The sequence below is a fragment of the Molossus molossus genome, unplaced genomic scaffold, assembly GCF_014108415.1.
Source record: "Molossus molossus isolate mMolMol1 unplaced genomic scaffold, mMolMol1.p scaffold_m16_p_7, whole genome shotgun sequence".
Taxonomy (NCBI): domain Eukaryota; kingdom Metazoa; phylum Chordata; class Mammalia; order Chiroptera; family Molossidae; genus Molossus; species Molossus molossus.
Genome location: NW_023425401.1, coordinates 103855756 through 103876260, shown reverse-complemented (window position 1 = coordinate 103876260; position 20505 = coordinate 103855756). Strand labels below are relative to the sequence as shown.

At 45.7% G+C, this 20505-nt stretch overlaps 2 protein-coding genes and 1 long non-coding RNA gene across 3 annotated transcripts; 1 reads left to right on the top strand and 2 right to left on the bottom strand.

The window, feature by feature from the left end:
* Positions 1–5178: 5178 nt before the first annotated feature.
* TAS2R39 (taste 2 receptor member 39) lies at positions 5179–6097 on the bottom strand. The gene is given in 2 exon segments (XM_036247122.1): positions 5179–5428; positions 5430–6097. Coding segments are annotated over 2 exon segments (918 nt in total).
* Positions 6098–11951: 5854 nt separating this feature from the next.
* On the bottom strand, positions 11952–16965 carry LOC118620097 (prolactin induced protein). The gene is made up of 4 exons (XM_036247123.1): positions 16871–16965; positions 14232–14337; positions 12382–12496; positions 11952–12076 (listed from the first exon to the last, which is right to left on the bottom strand). The coding sequence occupies exons 1-4, from the start codon at positions 16963–16965 to the stop codon at positions 11952–11954; spliced, it is 441 nt and encodes a 146-aa protein (XP_036103016.1).
* A 1060-nt stretch (positions 16966–18025) lies between these two features.
* Positions 18026–19138, top strand: LOC118620098. Its single transcript, XR_004957369.1, has 3 exons — positions 18026–18069; positions 18621–18672; positions 18839–19138. It is a non-coding gene; the product is annotated as an uncharacterized LOC118620098 (long non-coding RNA).
* The last annotated feature ends 1367 nt before the right edge of the window (positions 19139–20505 follow it).

The window sequence follows — 20505 nt, the reverse complement described above, 5'->3', positions numbered from 1 at the left end:
TGAGTGTTTCGGGGTTCTTTGGATATGTTCCCAGACTGGAGATGCTGGGTCAAATGGCAGTTCCATTTTTCATGTTTTGAGGACCCTCCATACTGTTTTCCACAGTGGCTGCACCAGTCTGTATTCCCACCAGCAGTGCACTAGGGTTCCCTCTTCTCCACATCCTTGCCAGCACTTATTGTTTGTTGATTTATTGATGATAGCCATTCTGACAGGTGTGAGGTGATATTTCATTGTGGTTTTAATTTGGATTTTTCTGATGATTAGTGACATTTGAGCATCTTCTCATATGTCTATTGGGCATCTGAATGTCCTCTTTGGAGAAGTGTCTATTCCAGTCCTTTGTCCATTTTTTAATTGGATTGTTTGTTTGTTTATGTTGAGTTGTTTGAGTTCTTTATATATTTTGGATATTAACCCTTTAGTAGATGTGTCATTGGCAACTATGTCCTCCCACTCAAAGGGTTTCTAGCAGACCCCTTCCTCTTTCCAGGAACAGAATCCCTGCTGATTTCCACAGCCTGATGCTGTGCAGGCTTCATTTCCTGGCGCTGTTGCTCTGGGTTGAGGGATCTTGGCATGGAGTCGAGATCCCAGACTCCTCAGGGTAGATGTTTGCAGCCAAGAGATCTCCCTGGATTCTCAACCACCACACGTGTGTGTGTGTGTGTGGCAGCCCTTTCCACATCTCTGCACTTCTTACCAGCCTCTGTGTGACTTCCCCTGTAAACCCTTGGTTATAGTGCTTCTGTTCAGGTAGCTTCTGTTTATGCCATGTGATTGTTCTATAATTTAGCTGTAAATCTGGTTGGTGAGTATAGCTTTCACCTCCTCTGCGGCATCTTGGAATCTTGGAACCTCTCAGCTTTCATCTTTTATGTGTTTGTTTCTATGCTGTTTTGAAGAAAGAAAAAAAAAAAACACAAAAAACAACAACTCGCTAGAGAATGGCGCAGGACATGCGGGTCACAGCTGGAGAGTGCGTGCTAAGCGGTCCCGTACAGATGCTTTTCCTTATTTTTACACCACTTAACTGACCACTTGATTTAGGGATGCAATCTTCTCATTTTCAGCCCAACGATCAGTTTTCACCAAATTAAGCTTTCTGGAAATTTCCAATGAAACCAGTAAGAAAAGGAAATTAGGATCTGCCACTGTTGAATCAACTTGAGGAGTTGACAAAGTTTTCCCAGGGGTCACATAGTGGAATTCGCAGGTGAGATAAACACCAGCAGAAAACAACAACAAGATACACCTGTTACCAGTGGCGTTCACGTTCCGGTTCAAACATTTCCTGCGGAAAGCCAGCTTGGGACCATGTTTATGACCCTGAGTTAACATTTGGGCAATATACGATTAAACTTCTGAAATAAGCTCAGCGGTCCTTGTATAGTAATGCACTTATGTATACGTTATTGTACTTTAAATGTTAGGATGATTTTCACAGATCATGGGTTGGTTCTTGGTCGGTCAAGAAAAAAATCTCTGTGCCCCTGTGGCTGAAACAGACCAAATATCGGGAAGCCCAGGGAGTGGCAGTGGCCACTGTAGCACATACTTGACAGTAAGCACATGAGTGCTCAACATGCCACGAAGCAGCTCAGGTTTTGTATTACCTCGTTTCTTGAACAGATTATATGTTTATACCATTAAAATACAGAAGATACAGAAGTGCACACAGTGAAAAGTCTGCTACTCTTGTCTCCCAGTCACACTATTTATTTCTCTGGAAGAAAACAAGATTATTAGTTTCTTATTAAATTCTTCTTTCCTGGCCAGTGTGGCTCATTCGGTTGGAGCGCTGTCCCACGCACTGAAAGGCTGCAGGTTCGATTCCCGCTCAGGGCGCATGCCTAGGTTCAATGACTGGTCTGGGTGCAACTGATCAATGTCTCTCTCTCTCCTTCTCTTCATTCCTCTCTCTATATACTAAAAACAATTCTTCTGGAGAGGATTTATGTATCTGTAAGCACACGTTTAAATATTTTTTTAAAAGTTTAAAGAAAGTGATAGTATACTAGCCCAGCCAGTGTGGCTCAGTGGTTGAGCATTGACCCATGTACCAGGAGGTCGCTGGTTCAGTTCTTGGTCAGGGCACATGCCCAGGTTGTGGGCCCAATCCCCTGTGGGGGGCAGCAGGAAGTGGCCAATCGATGTTCTTTCTCATCAATGTTTCTATCTCTCTCTTCCTCTCCCTTCCCCCCTCTCTCAAATCAATAAAGAAAAAACATGTTACAAAAATGATAGTATAGTAAAGGCACAACTTTTTAAACTTTCCCTCCTCCTGATACACTTGGAAACCATTCCATATGTCCCTAGAAATACATTTATGTTTTCTTTTTCTTTCCTCTTCCCTTATCTCCCTCCCTTCTTTGTATGGATGTCTCTTGATCAAAATTTCGACTTCGCTGTTTTCCCTACTATAAACAGTAATTCAACAAATAACTTGTACCTATGTCGATTTTTATGAGCTCAAGTATATCTGTAAGACAAATTCCCCTAAGTAAAATTGTTGACGAAGAGTACATACGTTCCTGATTTTCACAGGTATTAATAAATTGCACTTGAGAAAGTAGCAATCAACATTTCCATCAATTGATAAGACTGTCTGGTCCCCATGATTATATTCAGTGTGTTACCAAACATTTTGATCGTTGCTAATCTGATAGGTGAACCATGATTCCATCAGTGGAAAATGAAGCAGGGAAAAGAGCATTGGAGATTCTAGGACTGAGGGAAAGATAGGGGATAGTCATTTTGGGAAGCTAATGAATGACATCATCAGGGAAATATGGGATAGAAATGCCAATGATGTTACTCATTTGAAGCTGAAGAGCATGAACCTAGGAACATAAGTTCATCCAGTTATGAAATATTCTCAAGTAACACTAGCTGCCTAGAGGTGAACATGGAGTGTTAAAAACAGTCAAGTTCATCTAGATGTGAGATGTTCCACATGCTGGGCATAGAGAGGGAGAGGGTCGGGAAATGGGAGTATTTTATAATTTATTTATATACAATTATATTAGGGAAATTTAAAACATACCCCGAAATAGCGAGACTAGTATACAGAACCCCCATGCACCTGAAACCTTGTTTGATAGGAATCTTCAACATATGACTAATCTAAACCTCTCTACTCTTTACTCCTGTGCCTTGTGTCAAATTACCTTAATGCAAATCTCAGACATTATCTCACCCCATCTGTAATTACCCAAGTATTTACTTTTTAAATTTAATCCTCACCTGAGGACATTTTTCTATTTATCTTCAGATAGAGTGGGAGGGAGGGAGAGAGAGAGAGAAACATCGATGTGAGAGACACATTGACTGGTTGTCTCTAGCAGGACCCTACCGGGGCTGGCGATGAAACACAACCAAGGTATGTGCCCTTGACCGGAATCGAACCCGTGACTCTTTGGTCCGTGGGCCAGTGCTCTAACTGCTGAGCCAAACCGGCCAGGGCTACCCAAGTATTTTTAAGGATGTGGGTACAATGCTTAACTGGTGATCCAAAGTTGATACGAAGGGAAGCAAAGAGAGTGATAGACAACATAGATATGTCAATGGACTGAGAGCCTGGACTGTTCCCTGGCAGCCTTTGTGAACGAATAAAGTAGGAAATAGGAGCTAGTGAGAGGTTTACTCCCTGAGTTGGGAGATTTGCATTTTTTAATAAAAACAAACATAGTGAGAGGGTCAGTCAACTAATTAAGCTACACAGTCCTCTTCCTCAAACCTCTCTGACTTACCCAGTTCTCTTTCTTATAGAACAACATCACTATAAATCACATTGTAAGGTATAACAATGTTGAATCACTATCTTGTGCACCCGAAACTAATATAACCAGTGTAGGATTGTATACCAACTATGCTTACATAAAAATTTTATTTTTAGAAACTGAAATGAATGCATACATATTCTGAATAGTGCAAGCAAGGCAGAAAGGCAGAACATGTGATGTGAATGTTTTATTTATCCTCGAATACCCAGCCATATTCAGGGGTCCTCTGTTAATCATTTCTGGTACATCCTTCCAGAAACTTGATATACACACATATATATACAAGAAGCATATGCATACTCCATAAAAGAGCATACATGGGATTATAAAGTGTTCTTGCTTTTTGCACTTAACAGCAAGTTGGGAATATTTTCATTTCAGGATACATGCATGCATCTCGCTTTAGAAGTGTGTACACAATATTCCATTTTGGATATGCGTGTGTCCTCATTAATGAATAATGCCACCAAGAAGATTTTCTTCCACATATTTACACATATGTGTATATATGTGACCATATCTTATCTATAAGAAAAATTCTTAGTAACATTTTAGGTTAAAGGGTGTTTTATGTACTGTTAACCTTTTTTTATATCCTCACGTGAGGACATTTTTTCATTTTTTGTTCAGGTAGAGTGCGAGGGAGAGAGAAGAACAGAGAGAGAGGAACATCGATGTGAAAGGGACACATTGAGTGGCTGCCACCCACATGATCAACCAGGGCCAGGGACAAACTGCAACCGAGGTACGCGCCCTTAGTGGGATCCGAACCCGGGTCTCTCTGGACCGCAGGTCAACGCTCTAACCACTGAGCTTACCGGCCAGGGCTGTACTGTTAATTTTGATAGACATTTTCATATATCAGGTTGTGTCTTTGGAGAATGAAGACAAAATGCATTTTCTGTAGTTGCTCAGAAAGCTTCTGGGGTCATCTGAAAGTCTGAATGGGGAGGGGTCACCAGGAGCTCAGTTTGCAGAGCCTTCCTCTGTTTCCGTGGCTGTGTCAACTCTGGCTGTGTATCAGAATCACCTTGAGAACTTAAAGACACTAAGTTCCAATACGAGAAATTTTGACTTAATTGATCTAGAGTCAGGCCTGGACATGGGCATTTCCAAAAGTCTCCCCTAGAGATTTCTAAGGTGGAGGCAGTATCTAGAATCGCTGCTTTATGTGGAGCAAGGGAGGCAGGCTTGGAAGGCCCAGGTGAAGGAAACGTGTCGCATCACTAAGGCTGTGCCTGAAACAAAGAGGAGAAATGCAGATCAAGCTCCTCTACAAAACCCCACCTCCTGAAAGGCTCAGATCAGGTTCGGGGCAAAGAGGTGGGGGGAGGGAGAGGTCTGGGCGTGGCACTGTAGTCCTCTCCTGGTGTCGGTCACAGGGTCACAGACTTTACTCTTTCAGGGAAAGATGAGCTTGAGACTGAAGCCACTTCTAGGTTCTTCTCAACCCCGAGTTATCCTGAATAAGTAGCACGGAGTGGCCAGCTGGGTAGGCGGCCATGATGACTTCGCACAAAATATCCCAGGAACTGTTCTCGTCAAAGATATTGGACAAATAGAGACACAGAACAACTGCATTGAAAATGTAGAGGACGAGAAAGGCCCCCGTGTGAGCCTCCATGCTGGGGTCCCTGGGCCAGTGTCATGCGGAGGGTGTCTCTCCTGAGAGAGGTGATCAGCAGGATGAACATGACGAGGGGCATGAAGATCCCCAGGTTACTGAGGAGAAGCAGGTTGACCATGTTGGTCTCAGCGAAGTATTTTTTCTTAGTGGAGTTGGAGGAGCAGATAGGAGAAGAATCATTGACGTAAACACTGTAGACGCCATGGGAAAAGAACATACTGCAACCCAAGGCAACGAACACAGAGAGCCACAGAAGCCAGGGCATCAATCCTGTGCTTCTCCTCTTCAGCTTGAGGAAGAGGCGGTAGGAGAAATTGGCAATCTTCACGAAGTAGAAGAGACTGAGCCAGGCAGAAAACCAGAGGCGACAATAATGTAGGAACACGGAACTTACTTTGAATGTATCATATACACCATCTTCATAATAAAAATGGGGGGAGGTTGATTGGAAGGTCATTTCTAGCATCATCAAGCCTTGGAGACCTATTCTGGATACGCTGAGGAAAAACAGGGTCCTGCTACTTGTGGAAACGGCCTTATTCTGAATCCATTCATCTGCGTTTATAACCACAACGAACTCATTCGCAACAATACCAACGATGCATTCAGTGCCCATAACTGTGAAAATCAAGATGCTGTGAAATGGTGACAGCTCATCGCCTGGGAGGCTGCAGCTCTTGGCCATCCTGAGTCGTGACTCCTCTTTGGTGTTTCGGGGAAATGTCTCCCCAGCATCTGATGGGCAGGTCCTTGATAGCTCCCCCTCTTCATGTCCCTGGAGGAAGCAGCAGAGACAGCATTTCCAAATTCACTGCATTTGTTTGTCCCAAGATGCTTCGCTCCAAATCTGGAGATGCAAATGAGGAGGGATTTGGTTTCTAATCCTCTCCCAGGTCCCTTTGGACACGTTGGTATTAGTCTACCGTGGGGCCCTGGGCGGGACTTGAGGAAACCCTCTTTTATAAATCACTCAGGTGGTACTGAGCATTGGGTCCTTGACTAGCTCCAGTTAATTCAAGCATCTGATTGCCGAGTCACCATGTACTTCAGAATCACTTGTGACTTTAGAGAACTGATTGAAAGGAATAATAACTTTAAAGACATATATAATTCTTATGATGTATTAAGTACTGTTTAAACACCTTTTATATATTACCACATTGAAGCTTCACAACAATCCAATGAAGAATGTACTTTTAGCTTGGCCAGTGTGGCTCAGTGATTGAGCGTCGACCCATGCACCAAGAGGTCGCTGGTTCAATTCCCAGTCAGGGCACATGCCCAGGTTGTGGGCCCAATCCCCAATGGGGGCCATGCAGGTTGTGGCCAATAGATGTTCTCTCTCATCGATGTTTCTGTCTCTCCCTCTCCCTTCCTCTCTCTCTAAAATCAATCAATAAAAAAATACATAAATAAAAAGAAGGTACTTTTAATTATCTTTACTTTACAGACAAGAAAACTGAGACTAAATAACGTGTCCAAAGTCACAGACCCAGAGAGTGACAGAGCTGGGGTTCAAACCCAAGCCCGCTTGTCCCAGAGTCCATGTTCTTACCCCTCATGTTATACTGCGTAGACCTGTGGATCTTTTTGTTCATTCCAAAGTCTAAATGCAGGGCTGACTTGTCTGTGATACGTTTTCCTGATGGTCTTTTGGGATGTCCTCACTATTTAAGGGACGGATACTTGAATTGGAAAAAAAAAAAAAAAGAGTAGTGTTTCACCTGTGAGATTTTCTTTACAATTCGCACGAAACACTTCCCTTCTGACATTTCTGGTCACCAAATGTGTGGGCTGCCCCCACCCATACCAAGCAAAGTGTGTGGTTCTTTGTGTCTCGTGTTAGTGCTCATAAGATAGTGTGTGTTTGACATCGAGGAGCAATTAGGAGGACAGGATGACTGGTTCGATGGATGTCAGCCAGCTTCTGTCCTCGGCTACTCCCGTGCTCGTGTGATGGCTGAGGAGGTAGTGAGAACCATGTGTGTGGTTCTCACCATAGTGATTCAGATGGAGCTGTTGACCAGCAACAAAAGAGACCATTTGATGGAATAATGATTACTGATTACCCTGGATGCTTTGGACTCTTGAGGGGGCAGTAGTTGTCTTAAATGTGATTGATACATCATCCTGATATGGGTGTGTCTTTCCTGCCTGCATTGTTTTTCCCGACACCACTATCTGAGGGCTCACAGAGTGCTTGGTTTATAGACTTGGGATTTCATCTGATACCTCCTAGACCAAAGGAACTCTCTTTTTTAAATGCAAGTGTTGCGACAGTGGGCAAATGATCAAGGAATCTACTGGTGTCCCATTAACTGCATCATTAGGAAATTGCATATAGCATGCTGAAAAATACCTCATCCAGGAGCAGCTAAGGAGGCAGCTTGGGGATCACACGTGCTAGGCTGATGGCGATGTCCTTCAGGATGTGGCACGTATTTTGAAACAACGGCTTGACCACGGTGCTTTGTCTTTGACAGCTTGAGCATGTTGGCCTAGGAAGCCAGGGATCACCGTGGTCTCTCTTACCACGGCTTCTGGGGATATCATGGTTAGGGGTTCAGCAACCCTGAGCTTCCTGCGAGTCTTTTCCTCGCCACCCGCAGAAGAGGAGCAAGGCATAATCACCTGGGGACTTCAGAGTAGTTGACCTTTCAGATAGCTGGATGCAGTTGGACTAAAGTAGGAGGGGCACTTGGAATCTTTGCTCAGTTCTGCCCTAACTTTTAGTGCTGGCACCAAGTGCTTACCCTCTCTCCGGGCATTTCTTTTTGTAGATTCAGTGGTGAGAATTATTCCTGTCTCCTCTCCTCTTTTACTAGTGAGTGAATGATCCTTTTATTATATCTCAGAACATTTCTTAAAATACCAGTGTTTTAGAATGCTGCGCAGTTGCAGTACCAAGGGTTGGGGAAAGGACACAGATACGACACTGAGAAGCTGGTGGGAAGTTCTATTCACCGTCCACAGATGCCCACAAACCTACCGTAGCAAACTTAGACTTTCCAGAATCAGTGTCGTTGGGGGATATGGTCCACAACAGACTCTTTGTAACCAGTTTTGGGGTACGATTTCACATCAGGAGGGCATCTACGTTGATCCGACAACCTAAGCCCATGCCTGGGATGGTCACATTTTTGTTTTTGGAGAAAAGATAGCTGTGTCAGGCAAATGGACTCCACACCCCTTCGCTTCTGGTCCTTCTCACTCAGGCCCCACCCACAGAGCACCCCCTTTTCCTCTTTCCTGTCTCTGGTCCTCCGCTCCCAGTCCTCAGTCTCAGATCCGAGGCACAAACGCCCTCCCTCGCAGAGGACTTCGTCCACACCTTCTCTGCGTTGTGTGTTATCCTCATTCCAATGCCTTTCTCCGTTTGCTCTCTGACATTTCTCTTCCCCCCTTGTACTGGGACCTCTCTTAACATTGCCCCCTGAGGGGACATGAAAGCCCAGGCAGCAAGTGTGCTCACTCACCTGCAGTTTGGATTTCCCAGTAGCACCTTCTTGTACCCCACACCTGGGCAGGGTAAATAAGACCATCTAAGTGAAAAGTGACGCTTTGGCTCCTCTGGATCATGGCTTCAACCTGAGGAGGAGAAGGTGTGGAAGGATTAAAAAGAGTTTAGATTTGGCTGATGCACACCTGGATTAGCCAGTAGGCAAAATAAGCACCTTTTCAGGGCACCATGGGAAGTGGACAACAGGGATTCCGCTGCCTCCCCAACCTGTCATCCCTTAACTCTTTAAGTACCTTCCTGGTCTTCCGTCAACTTCTTTGGAACGCTTTCTATCGGCCACGTTCAACTTTGGTCTGCATTGTTAGAAAGATGTTTTCTTTGGCATGGTGAGCGACTGCAGATTAGAAGTTGGCTTTGAAGGTGTCCTCAGATATCACACTTGATTCTGTCTGGTTAAAAATACTACAGACAGAGCCGTTTCAAAATGGAGTCGGAGCTGCCATCCCATAGGGATTGGTTGCCTTATGAATCTTATTCCTCACACCTTTGGATGTGGAAACGAGGCAGAATAACATTGGGACTGGGCCCAGAGCAGAACAATGGTTTGCAAAGCTAATAGGAAAGCAGGCATTATGACCATCAGACTGAAAGTTAAAGACACCCTTTAGAATTAGCATCACTATGTTGGATGAACTGAACCTATAGACATTCTGTCCTTAGGTTATTAACTAACACCCACAGCAATTCCTTCTATTCCTGTAACCATTCCCCTTCCCTCTCTCAATTATCGGAACATGTTTTGGTTTCTGCCCAAACCAGTGCTTCCTGAATAGTTATTTTCTGGATCTCAAATACTTTTTGCCTCTGCCTTTGGCTGTTTACTTTTTAGATGATCTTATGTCAGTATTAGGACCTAGCGTGACCTCACTTTCATGAGTATGGTACCCACAAAGCCTTTTTTGAGCTCATCACTTCCATGGACCACCTTCCGGACTGTGAAGGCTTCTTGGGTTCAGACTCCCCTTCTTTGGTTGAGGTTGGTGCCTTTACCTGAGCCCAAGAGGGACGCTCCCTCAGAGAGGCAATTGCTGCTCTCCCATGCTGGTTCCCCTTCAGGAGGAAACTTTCCTCACCCGTGGCAGCGAGCTACCTGAAGCTTGGTGCCACGTGAGAAATAATATATATATATATATTGTTCTCAGAAAGGACTTTTGACAGCTCTCGTGGTTGTAGAAAATTCCCCGGGGAGCGAGCACCTGGCAGGGATTTCTTTCCAGGGCAGGCGAATACTTACTGTGCGCTACACGCTTTGATGTTCTTTCCTTATCTCTGTCTCTCACGTTGTTGTCATAAGAAAGAGACGTTGTAGGGAGGACGCGGGCATACATCCTATAAACCCATTTTCCAGGCCAGGCCCTGCCAACTGAGGAGCTTACGGATCTCACCAGACTGGCATTCATTTAAACAAGCTTTACTGTGGGCTAGATGTCCATGAAAGCTACTGTGAAGGAGATTCTGGAAGCCAAAGCAACACATTGGTGGGCCCAGGTTCAGCATGAAAGAGTCCGGGGGATGCTGGCCACATTAAAACAGACAGCCACCACGCTAGGGGGGATGGGTCGTGGAGCCAGTCAGACTGCACTTCCTCCCGAGGTATTCGTCTGGCTCCAGGAGGGTCGAGCTAAAGCTCTTAACGTCCAGGCTTTTCTCTCATCCCGCGAATTTGCTCGTTGATCCCTGCCATTCAAAAAGTGCATTTATCTGCATGCACTTGCCAGTCAGGCTGCCTACGGTTTTGATGAGAGTCTCTGTCATCTGTTTGTCTGGCTGTCGCAGCTCTCAGGGGAAGTGGGCTTTGACATGGCACCTCCACCCTCTGAAAGTTCCCCCCAAATTCCTTTCTTGGGAACTCCAGCGAGTTACATGTACAAACATTTTGGTTCCCCCTGTTGTGTCTTTTTCATAAAAGGGGCCAACTTAGCAAAAATCATTGAAAACAGTAATGTGTCCTTGGTCATTGCGGGAAACCTTTACTTTAAGTCCACCTCACATCCCACCTCCCTCCATGGAGAGGATGCCAAGCTGTTGCTGGGCTTGGACCGGGACCAGGTGGGTCTAGAAACCGGGACCAGTCTAGAAACAGGTTCTTGCGAGGTCATAGGAAAAGCAGTTCAGGAACTCATGGGTAGAGGAGAATTTGAGCAGTAGTGGCCGGATTTAATGAAGGGCGAGCCGGGCACAGCCGCCCCTGGAGAGGCTGCTGCATTGTCCCGCCGTGACCAGGTGGCTCAGCTCCGTTCCACACATCAGGCCCACGAGGGCCAAGACCCAGAGATGCCCAACTTCTCTCTGCCTAATTTCCCCATCGGCATGGCTGCTGCCAAGGCCTGATGGCACCCGGGTCTCAGTCAGTGTGACGGGTACACCCAGCATGCCCTCTGCCCACGTTGTGGTCCTGGCTCATATTTCCTTTCTCTTGGGAAGCCTCCTGTGGCCTTCTTTGGGGGGGGGGGTCCTTCAGGGTTCCCTCTGCTCTTCAGCTTGCTATGCCTCCTGTGCAGCCCAATGTCCCTGAGCACCACTTAATCTGCCATTTTTCACTGGTTGAAAAGAAGCAATAAAGCAGAATGGAATACAGACTCCGCCCCCGGCTGCTGCACGCATCTGACTCCCATCTCCTGGGATCTGAAGGGACAGGGGGATACAGAAGATGAAGGAGCGGGGAGACGTGGATGCTGGCCCAGTTTCTGCCCCTCAACTACCAAGTTTTAGGGCCTCTGCTTGCCCTCTCTGTGAGAATGGCCCGGCTCCTTCTATTCCTTCTCTCCCTCTTCACGGGCAGTGAGAACCTAGAAGCTGTCCTCAGCAGGTTCTTTGAAGGGAAGACGTTCTAGAAACTATGGGTACCCTGAGGACCCCCTGGGAGAGATTTTGGAGGGAAGGCACAACAGAACACAGAGAGCTTGTGAGAAGTTTATTTAACAGACCACAGCCCCAGCCTCCCCCCACCCCAGCCAAGTTCCCTTAGAGGAAACCACCTTGGGGTGGGGTGGGGGCATGGGACAAGGCTTCAGTAAGATCAGGCTACCATGAGCGTCTTCGTGATACTAAAATGGTTTGCTTTGATGGGTATCACAGCCTGGTCGTTCGGGCAGACATTTAATTGATGGATGATGTCAACCACGGCAGCAATTCTCATAGTACCTGCAAGAGGGCACAGACCATCTCTTAACACCCTCACCCCCAGGTGCTCACTTTTCTACCAGTGTCCGGTACTTCCACGGGGACTCAGTTCCCCCAAACTGTTTGCAAATAGATCTCCCTAGTTAGCTTTTCTCATGCAGCCCCTCACCTTCTGAACCTGGCACAGTCTCCAGCTCCTCCGCCCCTTCCTCCTTCCCTCCGCCCCGCTCCCTCCTTCCGCCTGGGCTCTGTGCTGAATCCAGGGTTTCTCTGTGGGTTCCCCTCCCTGGTGGGTAGTTCTTCCCTGGGGTGGCTCCTCTACTTACTGTTGAACTTAAAGTCCCATAAGAAGTTTCTTGGGTGATCGTTACACAGGCAGCTGGTGTATTTATAGTTAAAAGGCCCATCGACTGGAATGTTGCTTTCCAGGGAAGCTCTAATCTGGGGAAGAGGAGTGGAGAGAGATGGCCCAGTACTGGTGTGAGGACAGGGAAGGGAGAGAAAGGCAAGTGAGGGTCGAGGAAGAGGAGGGGATGTCCTTAGTAGGCAAAGAGCAGGGATGGAGTGGGGAGAGGCATGGGGGTTCATTTTTGTAGCAGTATTTCAGGAGCTGAAGTTAGGTCAGGAGGTGTTCTGACCTCATGTCCTCGGGTGTCTGCATTCGCATGTGGGTGTGTGGCTCGGGTGGGTGCAGGCGAGTGTCCACAGGGCCAGGGGCCCGCCTCCTGGGCACAGTGCATCCGGGGGGCTGGCTGGCCGAGGTTCAGAGCCAGGGCTTCAGGAATTGGCCCGTGACCTCAGCCCGGCCGCTTGGGCGTGGATGCCAAAGCCAGACCTTGTGGCCAGAACTGTGACCAGGGCCCGGACGTTCTCCTCCACGCTTAGTCACGAAGGTGATGTGTCTCATCTTCGCTTTGCTCCACTGTGAGAGGAAAGCAACCACCCACCCGACCGGGCTGTGAAGCGAGCAAATGAAACCTGGAGGGGATGCTTTCTCTCATCTTTCTTAACTTGAGAGCATTGTACAACTTGAGACCCCAGAGCACTGCGTGTACACGTTTCAGCAGAGTCAGGGTAATGGTCCAGTTCATGCTCAGCACAGGGGCTAATCCTGGGCTCCGCAGACCCTGTGTCTGTGAACTCCCGTGGAAAGATCTCGTATCTTTATTTTCCAAAGCTCCCATTGACATCGAGCATCCCTTCTGCTCTGAATGTCACCAACAATCCATAGTGGCACTAGCCAAGAGTGGTTTTATCATGAAGAGAAACATAGATCTGTTCACGCTACATTACGGATGTATATATCTCAAAATAGTGCCTGCCCTCATCACTACCTTGAACACAGTGGGGTTTTCTCTGGGCTGCGTGGTCAAGGCTGGAGCTGGCTGCCTGTCTCCTGAGACCTGCCCACATGGTCAAGGCTGGAGCTGGCTGCCTGTCTCCTGAGACCTGCCCACATGGTCAAGGCTGGAGCTGGCTGCCTGTCTCCTGAGACCTGCCCACATGGTCAAGGCTGGAGCTGGCTGCCTGTCTCCTGAGACCTGCCCACATGGTCAAGGCTGGAGCTGGCTGCCTGTCTCCTGACACCTGCCCACATGGTCAAGGCTGGAGCTGGCTGCCTGTCTCCTGAGACCTGCCCACGTAACTAGCACCTGTGTGCCGAGTAGCCCGTCAGCCCCAAACAGTGAATTCAAGCATTCTCACCTTTGCAATTTTACTCAAAATACTTTGAAGATCCTGGTGTTTCTTTAGAGCAGTCTGACCTTGCCTTATCTCTTTATTACATTTACAACAACCTATCTTCATGCTTCAGAATTTTCAACATTCGTGTAATTAAAACAAAAAGATCGGGACCCATTGGCTGTCCGGTGCGAAACGTGTGATTTGTTGTCAAAGACCAGTGCACAGTTGAAGGTACTTAAACAGACCAGGCAAACACCACTGTCACATAGATCATTTTTACAAATGAAAATTGAACTATTCTGTTGAAAACATATTAACTTTTCTTCTAACGTGTGGGGAAAGAAACATGTGTATTACTGTATTACAAGTTCATTTTTAATACTTTTATCACTGCTCTTCAATTTGAAATTTTTCTGTGTAATCCAATGCCTTTTACTTAATTAAGAAATTGGGTTTTTCTTCGCTGGACTCCCACCCCAGGGCAGCTACTTACCACCATACATTCTCTCAGTTCTGTTGTAACTCCAAGCTTCACAGTGACTTCTTCATTTGCCTTTGTTACCTGGGGCAGCTGAAAATCCATTTCAATGATCTTTCGACTGGTTTGGGGAAGACAGAAGCAGGCAGAGAGCAGAGATCAATCCGGGGGCACAATGAGCAGGGTTGAGGGACCAGGGAAGGTGCCAGGGGGAGATGATCAACTGATGAGATCAGAACCCCCGGGAAGTTGATTTTTAGTTAGTTAGGTTATTTTGTACTGATTTAGTTTTGCTTAATAAAGTAACTTGGATACTTTCTTTAAAACTGAGTATCTTTCCTTCCATTGACCAAAAAAAGAAAAAAAAATGCAAAAAACAATAAAAGTAGAATCTCACATGTCATTTCCTAATAAAATTCTATAGGTTCTGCTGATTGTCCACTGACTGGCAGGGCTCACGTCATCATTAGTGGAAAAGTTCATGTCAGCAGAATCATAAACATCTCAATGCCCTGGAGGTGAGGCTATTCTTGAAGATCCTCCTTCTTTGGTTCCTTGCAGGGCCCAGGATTTGTATTTCGTATTTAGTTCTGTAGGGGATTTGGACACGCGGCCATATTTGGGAACTATGGTGTCCACCTTATATTCCGGCCACACACCCCACTCTGATGGGTAAAGGGACACAGAGACAAAGGGAATAGCCAAGTATTCCCCTTCAGTGAGTGAGGACTGTGCTCAGGACCAGCAGAGTTACTTTCTTTTCCCAGAAACTCCTGCCAAAGCTCCTGTGGTGTTGGGTGAGACAGGAGGGAATCCAGTTTCTTGACCTCCAGTGCCTCCCAGCCCCCATTCCCAGGAGAAAGCATCAGATTCCAGAAAGATTCCATTTCTTGTGCCAGCTGCTCTACTGCTCACTGGGCAAAGAAGGGGCACGACCCTCAGTTTCTTCAACATCCCTCCCTCTTATAACTGAATTTAAGGTCGATAGGATGAACAGCACAGCGAGAGTGACCAACCATCCCAGGTTGCCTGGCAGTGAGGGCTTTGCTGGGCTGAGGGGCTTCCAGTGCTAAAATCAAGAACTGCCAGTGGGTCCAGTGATCCCACCTCTAGGAATATACCCTAAAAAGCCTGAGACACCAATCAGAAAGAATATATGCACCCCTATGTTCATAGCAGCACTATTTACAATAGCTAAGATCTGGAAACAACCCAAGTGTCCATCAGTAGATGAGTGAATTTAAAAGCTGTGGTACATACACACAATGGAATACGATGCAGCTGTAAGAAAGAAAGATCTCTTATCCTTTGAGATGGCATGGAAGGTCCTGGAGAGTATTATGCTAAGTGAAATAAGCCAAGCAGAGAAAGACAAATATGACATGATCTCACTTATTTGTGGAATATAATGAACTGAACAAACTGCTGAACAAAATTAACCCAGAGACATAGAGGTGGGGTACAGACTGACAAGCCTCAGAGGAAGGGGGACATGTGGGGGAAGAGATGAACCACAGAACTTACATGCATGTATGCATGACCAATGAACATAGACAACAAAGCTGGGGATGGGGTGGGGTGGGGGGAGGGAAGGAGGGTGTCAATGGGGGAAAAATGAGAAACATCTGTACCAAACACAAATTAATAAATAAAAAAATTTAAAAAAAAAAGAAAAAGAAATGCATGGGCAAACGGGGATGGTTGGCCACCCTAATTAGCCCAGCTTATCAACAACTTGCTTCCCCTCCGGGCTACATGGAGTAACATCTGTATCTGAACCTGTCTGCCCTCAGGGTTTCTTGGACACCCACCTGCCTGCATTCTATCGGCTTTTCCAAACCCTGGCAGGTGTCCTCTGGGATGAGGCACATGGGTCATTCCACAGAGGGTACCACCAGAATCCCAGACCAGAAAACCTGCGCCCCAAACCCTTCTGCTGTGTGGAAAATCTCTGGATTTGATGAGCATCCCTGCTTCCCCCAAACTGCCCTATTTCCTGCTTCATTGTACATGCCCCAATTTTCCTGCTTCCCTTAAACATGTGCCCGCGATGAGTTGGCTTCTGAACCTGGGTTCCCAGGTCCCAGTGGGGGTCGTGGGCAAGTGGTCCTCACATTTTTCTTCAGGCTTCAGAATAGGAAGAATGTTGAAACTGCTGGGCAAGCTCAACCTTGGGCTGTAGAGCCAAGGATCAGTGCCCAGGGCTTCTGATCATTCAGCGAGTCCTGCCAAAGGTGCCCAAAGCTATTTTTCAGAACCCACAGACATGCTAAACCTTCTTCTCTAGGAGGCAAGATATGAGGAGATGAAGTTCACCATGCAGAAATCTAACAAAGGTGTAGACTATGAACAGCGTGTAGTACAGAGCTGTAGAGAAAGACTAATTGTTAACTACAGCCTACACGTGCACTGGGAGCCCGTTTCCATGGTCAACTTAGAAGCACCCAGTGAAAAATGTGAGGGGAATTGATGGGGCTTCTAAGAGGAGAGAGGTAGGAAATGGCAAAGGTTCTTGAGAGCTCCTGGGATAGATTTCTGGGAAGTTGAAAACATTTTCAGAAAGGGATATGTAAATTTCCAGGATAGGAGAAGAGCCCTCCCCCAAAAGATTTCTGTCTTTTTTTTTTTTTTGAGAAAAAGAAAGCTTGACTCACGTGTCTTCCTGAGCTGTGTTGATCCCCAGCTGCAGGCAGAGAACCAGGAGCAGGGCAGCATGGCTGGCCCTGAGCAGGAGCTGGAGAGAGTGCATGCTGGAAGAGACAGAACCTGATGTCTTGGAAAGTAGGGTTCAGGTGCTCAGCACACTCTTTATAGGCAGATCAAGGGAGTGGGAGAGCTGCCACACAGGCCCACGTGACTAATCACCCTATTACCCTTTTCACTCATGATCTTTCCTTGTTGAGCTAGTTTGTTTTTCTATGGAAAAAGTCAACATTCATTGTTAGAGTGTTAGAGTCTTGGAGAGAAGTTAAATGATTCTTTCTCATTGACTCAGTACCAGCTTTCTCAGAGTGCCCAGGACCTCAAAAGATTCACGGTTCATTCCTAAGCTTACAGAAATGCTTTCTTACCCCTCATCATCATACGCCTGTCTATATAGCTGTATGTAGCCCTAGCTTTAGTCCTTCCTCTTCTAGTATCTGGGGGGCAGGAGAACTCAGCTATGGTAGCATATTTTCAGATCACAGCTCTGGGACACATTTGATTGATCCCCTATACAAAGTTCAAGAGGAGATATTACAAACATTGGTTAGAGAGCTAGGGTGACCAGGGCCTCCCTAAGGGCCACAACCAACCATGTGAGGAGAAAACTAGAGATGAGCTTCTCTATACAATGGAGAATTGAGGCCATAGCATTGGGTGATATGAAGATGTTTGTGATTGTTATGTCCTTCTTAACGTCAGGGATAACGGCAATGTCCCACAAACGCCCAAAACCCTCCAGCTACCCAAAGTCTCAGTACAGGGTGATATTTTGACTCTAGAATGTTCTATAATTGGACTTCCTGACACTAAATATTCTGCTTATTTTACTATTAACATGACCACTTTCTCACAGCACAAGGCTCATAGCAAGACCCACAACGGGAAGGTTTCCCTTCATTAGAACAGAACCCAAACCGTGTCCAGAGATTTCTCTGACCTTGGAACCTCTCTCCCTGGGATGGGAGGGAGACTTAATCTTTCTGACACTGGCATTGTGATATTACTCTTTAATCCATGAAATCTATTCCTTAACCTTTGACATATGACATTGTGAAATTTGTTCCTATTCTTCGCACAACAGGTGGCAGGCCAGGAAGACCCTCTCTGGCATGAATGTGAAAAAAATCAGAGTTCTGGGAGCTACATTGTATGTTGCCATAGGCATGGTGCAGAATTAAAGTCTAGATGTATGCTTCTGGTTTCTGGAAGTTTCTTTCTGAATTACTCTGCCTCTTTTTCTACTCCTGCACTTCCTTCCCCATTTCTTTGAACTTGACATCACTCATGTCATTCCTCACTTATAACTTCCGTGATTCCTGTGATCATTGGCTTTCTTCTTATTTTCTATCCCATGTATTCAAGAACAATGCTTTCATTTCACCGCGCCCTCGTCACAGTGGTCCTCCTTTGAAAACATTCTCCCACATTGTGATTTTCTTTACACCCGCTCTTTTGCTTACTTTCTTGAATAATTTTCATCAGAGGGACATGCTGGGTGAGAGTAATGAAGAAGGAAGGCAAAGGAATCTAGGAAGTGTTCACATGGGAAAATCTAGGAAGGGCTCTTTGCTGGGGCTGAACTCCCTTTGCAGGCGCAGCCCCATCCTTGAGGACGTACCTGCAGCATACTCCCAACGAAGCAGTGCCCCCAGTGGGTTGAGAGGATCTGTTGAAGGTAACGAGCCTCTTCTCCCATAGGCCAGAGGGAACTGCATGATTCAGAACCTTCAATGGACTCAACACATCTTAGGTACTATACAGGTCACGGCTGGTGTGATGGTTAATTTTATGGGTCAGTCTGGCTAGCCCACGATACCTAGTTTTTGGTCAAACACGAGTCTTTAGATGTCACTCTATAGGTATTTTTATATCAATAGACATTGAGTAAAACTGATTACCTTCCATAATATTGACAGGCCTCTTCCTATCAGCTGAAAGACTGAAGAGAAATGACGGAGGGGAAGAGGAAATTCTGCCTCCAGGATGCCTGCAGACTTGAGCTGCAACAATAACTCCTTCCTCAGTCTCCAGTGTGCTGGCCTGTCCTGCAGATTTCAAACTCTCCAGCCCCCACAACTGTGTGAGTCAATTCCTTACATAAACATCTCTTCCTCTCTCTCTCTCTCCACACACCCACACGCATCCTATCGGTTCTGTTTCTCTTTTGAGAACCCTAAGACAGCTGGTGTTTGGTAAGGGACAATAAATGTTGAAAAGGTTGCAATTCATATTGGTTGAAAGCATATTTGAAACCCTGGAGTGAATTCAGAATTTAAACCCATGAGATGGCAGGTATTTCAGATGGGCAGATGGGAAGGTCAGGTGGGGACTGGAGTCGAGATGCCACCTGGGCATGTTGCAGTGAAGTCTCAGAATGTTTCAGTGTCACATCAATAGGTGGTGAAGTCTGGGATAGAAGACAAATTATTGCTGATTGAACATAATTTTGAGAGGCACTACATGATGATATATTCCTTTATTTAGTTTAGAAATTATTAAGTGATGCTCATATATTGGTCAAGGTTGTCATGGAAAACGATAGCCATGGAATAATGGAACATGGTGAGGATGGCTAAAAGGCCAGTATGAATGACCATAATTTTTGTTTTCAACCCAATTATCTTGAGTATGTTGGCCTTATTTAAATGTTTTCAGACATTGGTTAAATAATTCTGATTTAAATAGCAATGAATATTTATTGTAGAGAGTAACATGGTTTGAGGGCCAATAAGCCAATAAATTTTTGCAAGATAGTTCCTTCAACTTCCACCCAAACTGCATAGAAGATCTGGATGGAGATGAACAGTACCAGGTGAACCTTGCAGCTGTGTGTTTTCTTACACATTTTTGCTGGGTTAAGCCTCACATCAGGAACTAGACAAATCCACCAGACAAAAATTCAGGTGTCCCCACTCTGTTCCACAGTTCACACAGAGATTTCAGTATTCATGGGGCTGAATATATCTGAAAAGATCAATATTTCAGAGGCAAGATAGGATTGAAGTAGCTACCACAGTTCTGTAGGCAGTAGGTAGGAATGCTTTCAGAATGTTATTTATGACCAAAGTTTGAGGAGAATGACATCTTCTTCCCTGTATTATTGTTCAGAAAACCAGTCTAGCAGATGGCGCCTAGGGGAAAGAGTGAACCCAAAAATGTGATGTTTTTTAACTAACAAATAAGACTACTAGATTTAACAAACCAAGAAGAGGTTGATAAAATCAGATTGTAAACAACCCAGGAGATTCATGGAAAAGAATGCACACAGGTGCAAGAGAAACAGATGAAAGGCAAAGGAGAAGGTTGCATAGGCTAAATTTACAAAGAGAAAAGGTGATCCTTGACCTGGCTCATGAAACAAGAAGGTAAGGAACGACTAAAAAGGTTAGTTAAACAAGCCAACACATATGAAGCACACATGTGTGCATAACACTGTGTTAAAGATTTGACATGTATTGACAACATCTTTAAAACAACCCAATAAAGTAGGTTGCCTGTTTTATCCCATTTTATGAATGGGGACATGGAGGCATGTAGCAGATAAATATATTGAGCACAGGTCACATAGCAGTAATGTGTGGAG

Excerpts from the sequence above, each read along its gene's own strand:
- LOC118620097 (XM_036247123.1), bottom strand. The coding sequence starts at position 16,965 with ATGCACTCTCTCCAGCTCCTGCTCAGGGCCAGCCATGCTGCCCTGCTC. Across the intron at positions 14,338-16,870 it reads AACACAGCTCAGGAAGACAC|TCGAAAGATCATTGAAATGG; the intron begins GTGAGTCAAGCT and ends TCCCCAAACCAG. Across the intron at positions 12,497-14,231 it reads AACTGAGAGAATGTATGGTG|ATTAGAGCTTCCCTGGAAAG; the intron begins GTAAGTAGCTGC and ends CCTCTTCCCCAG.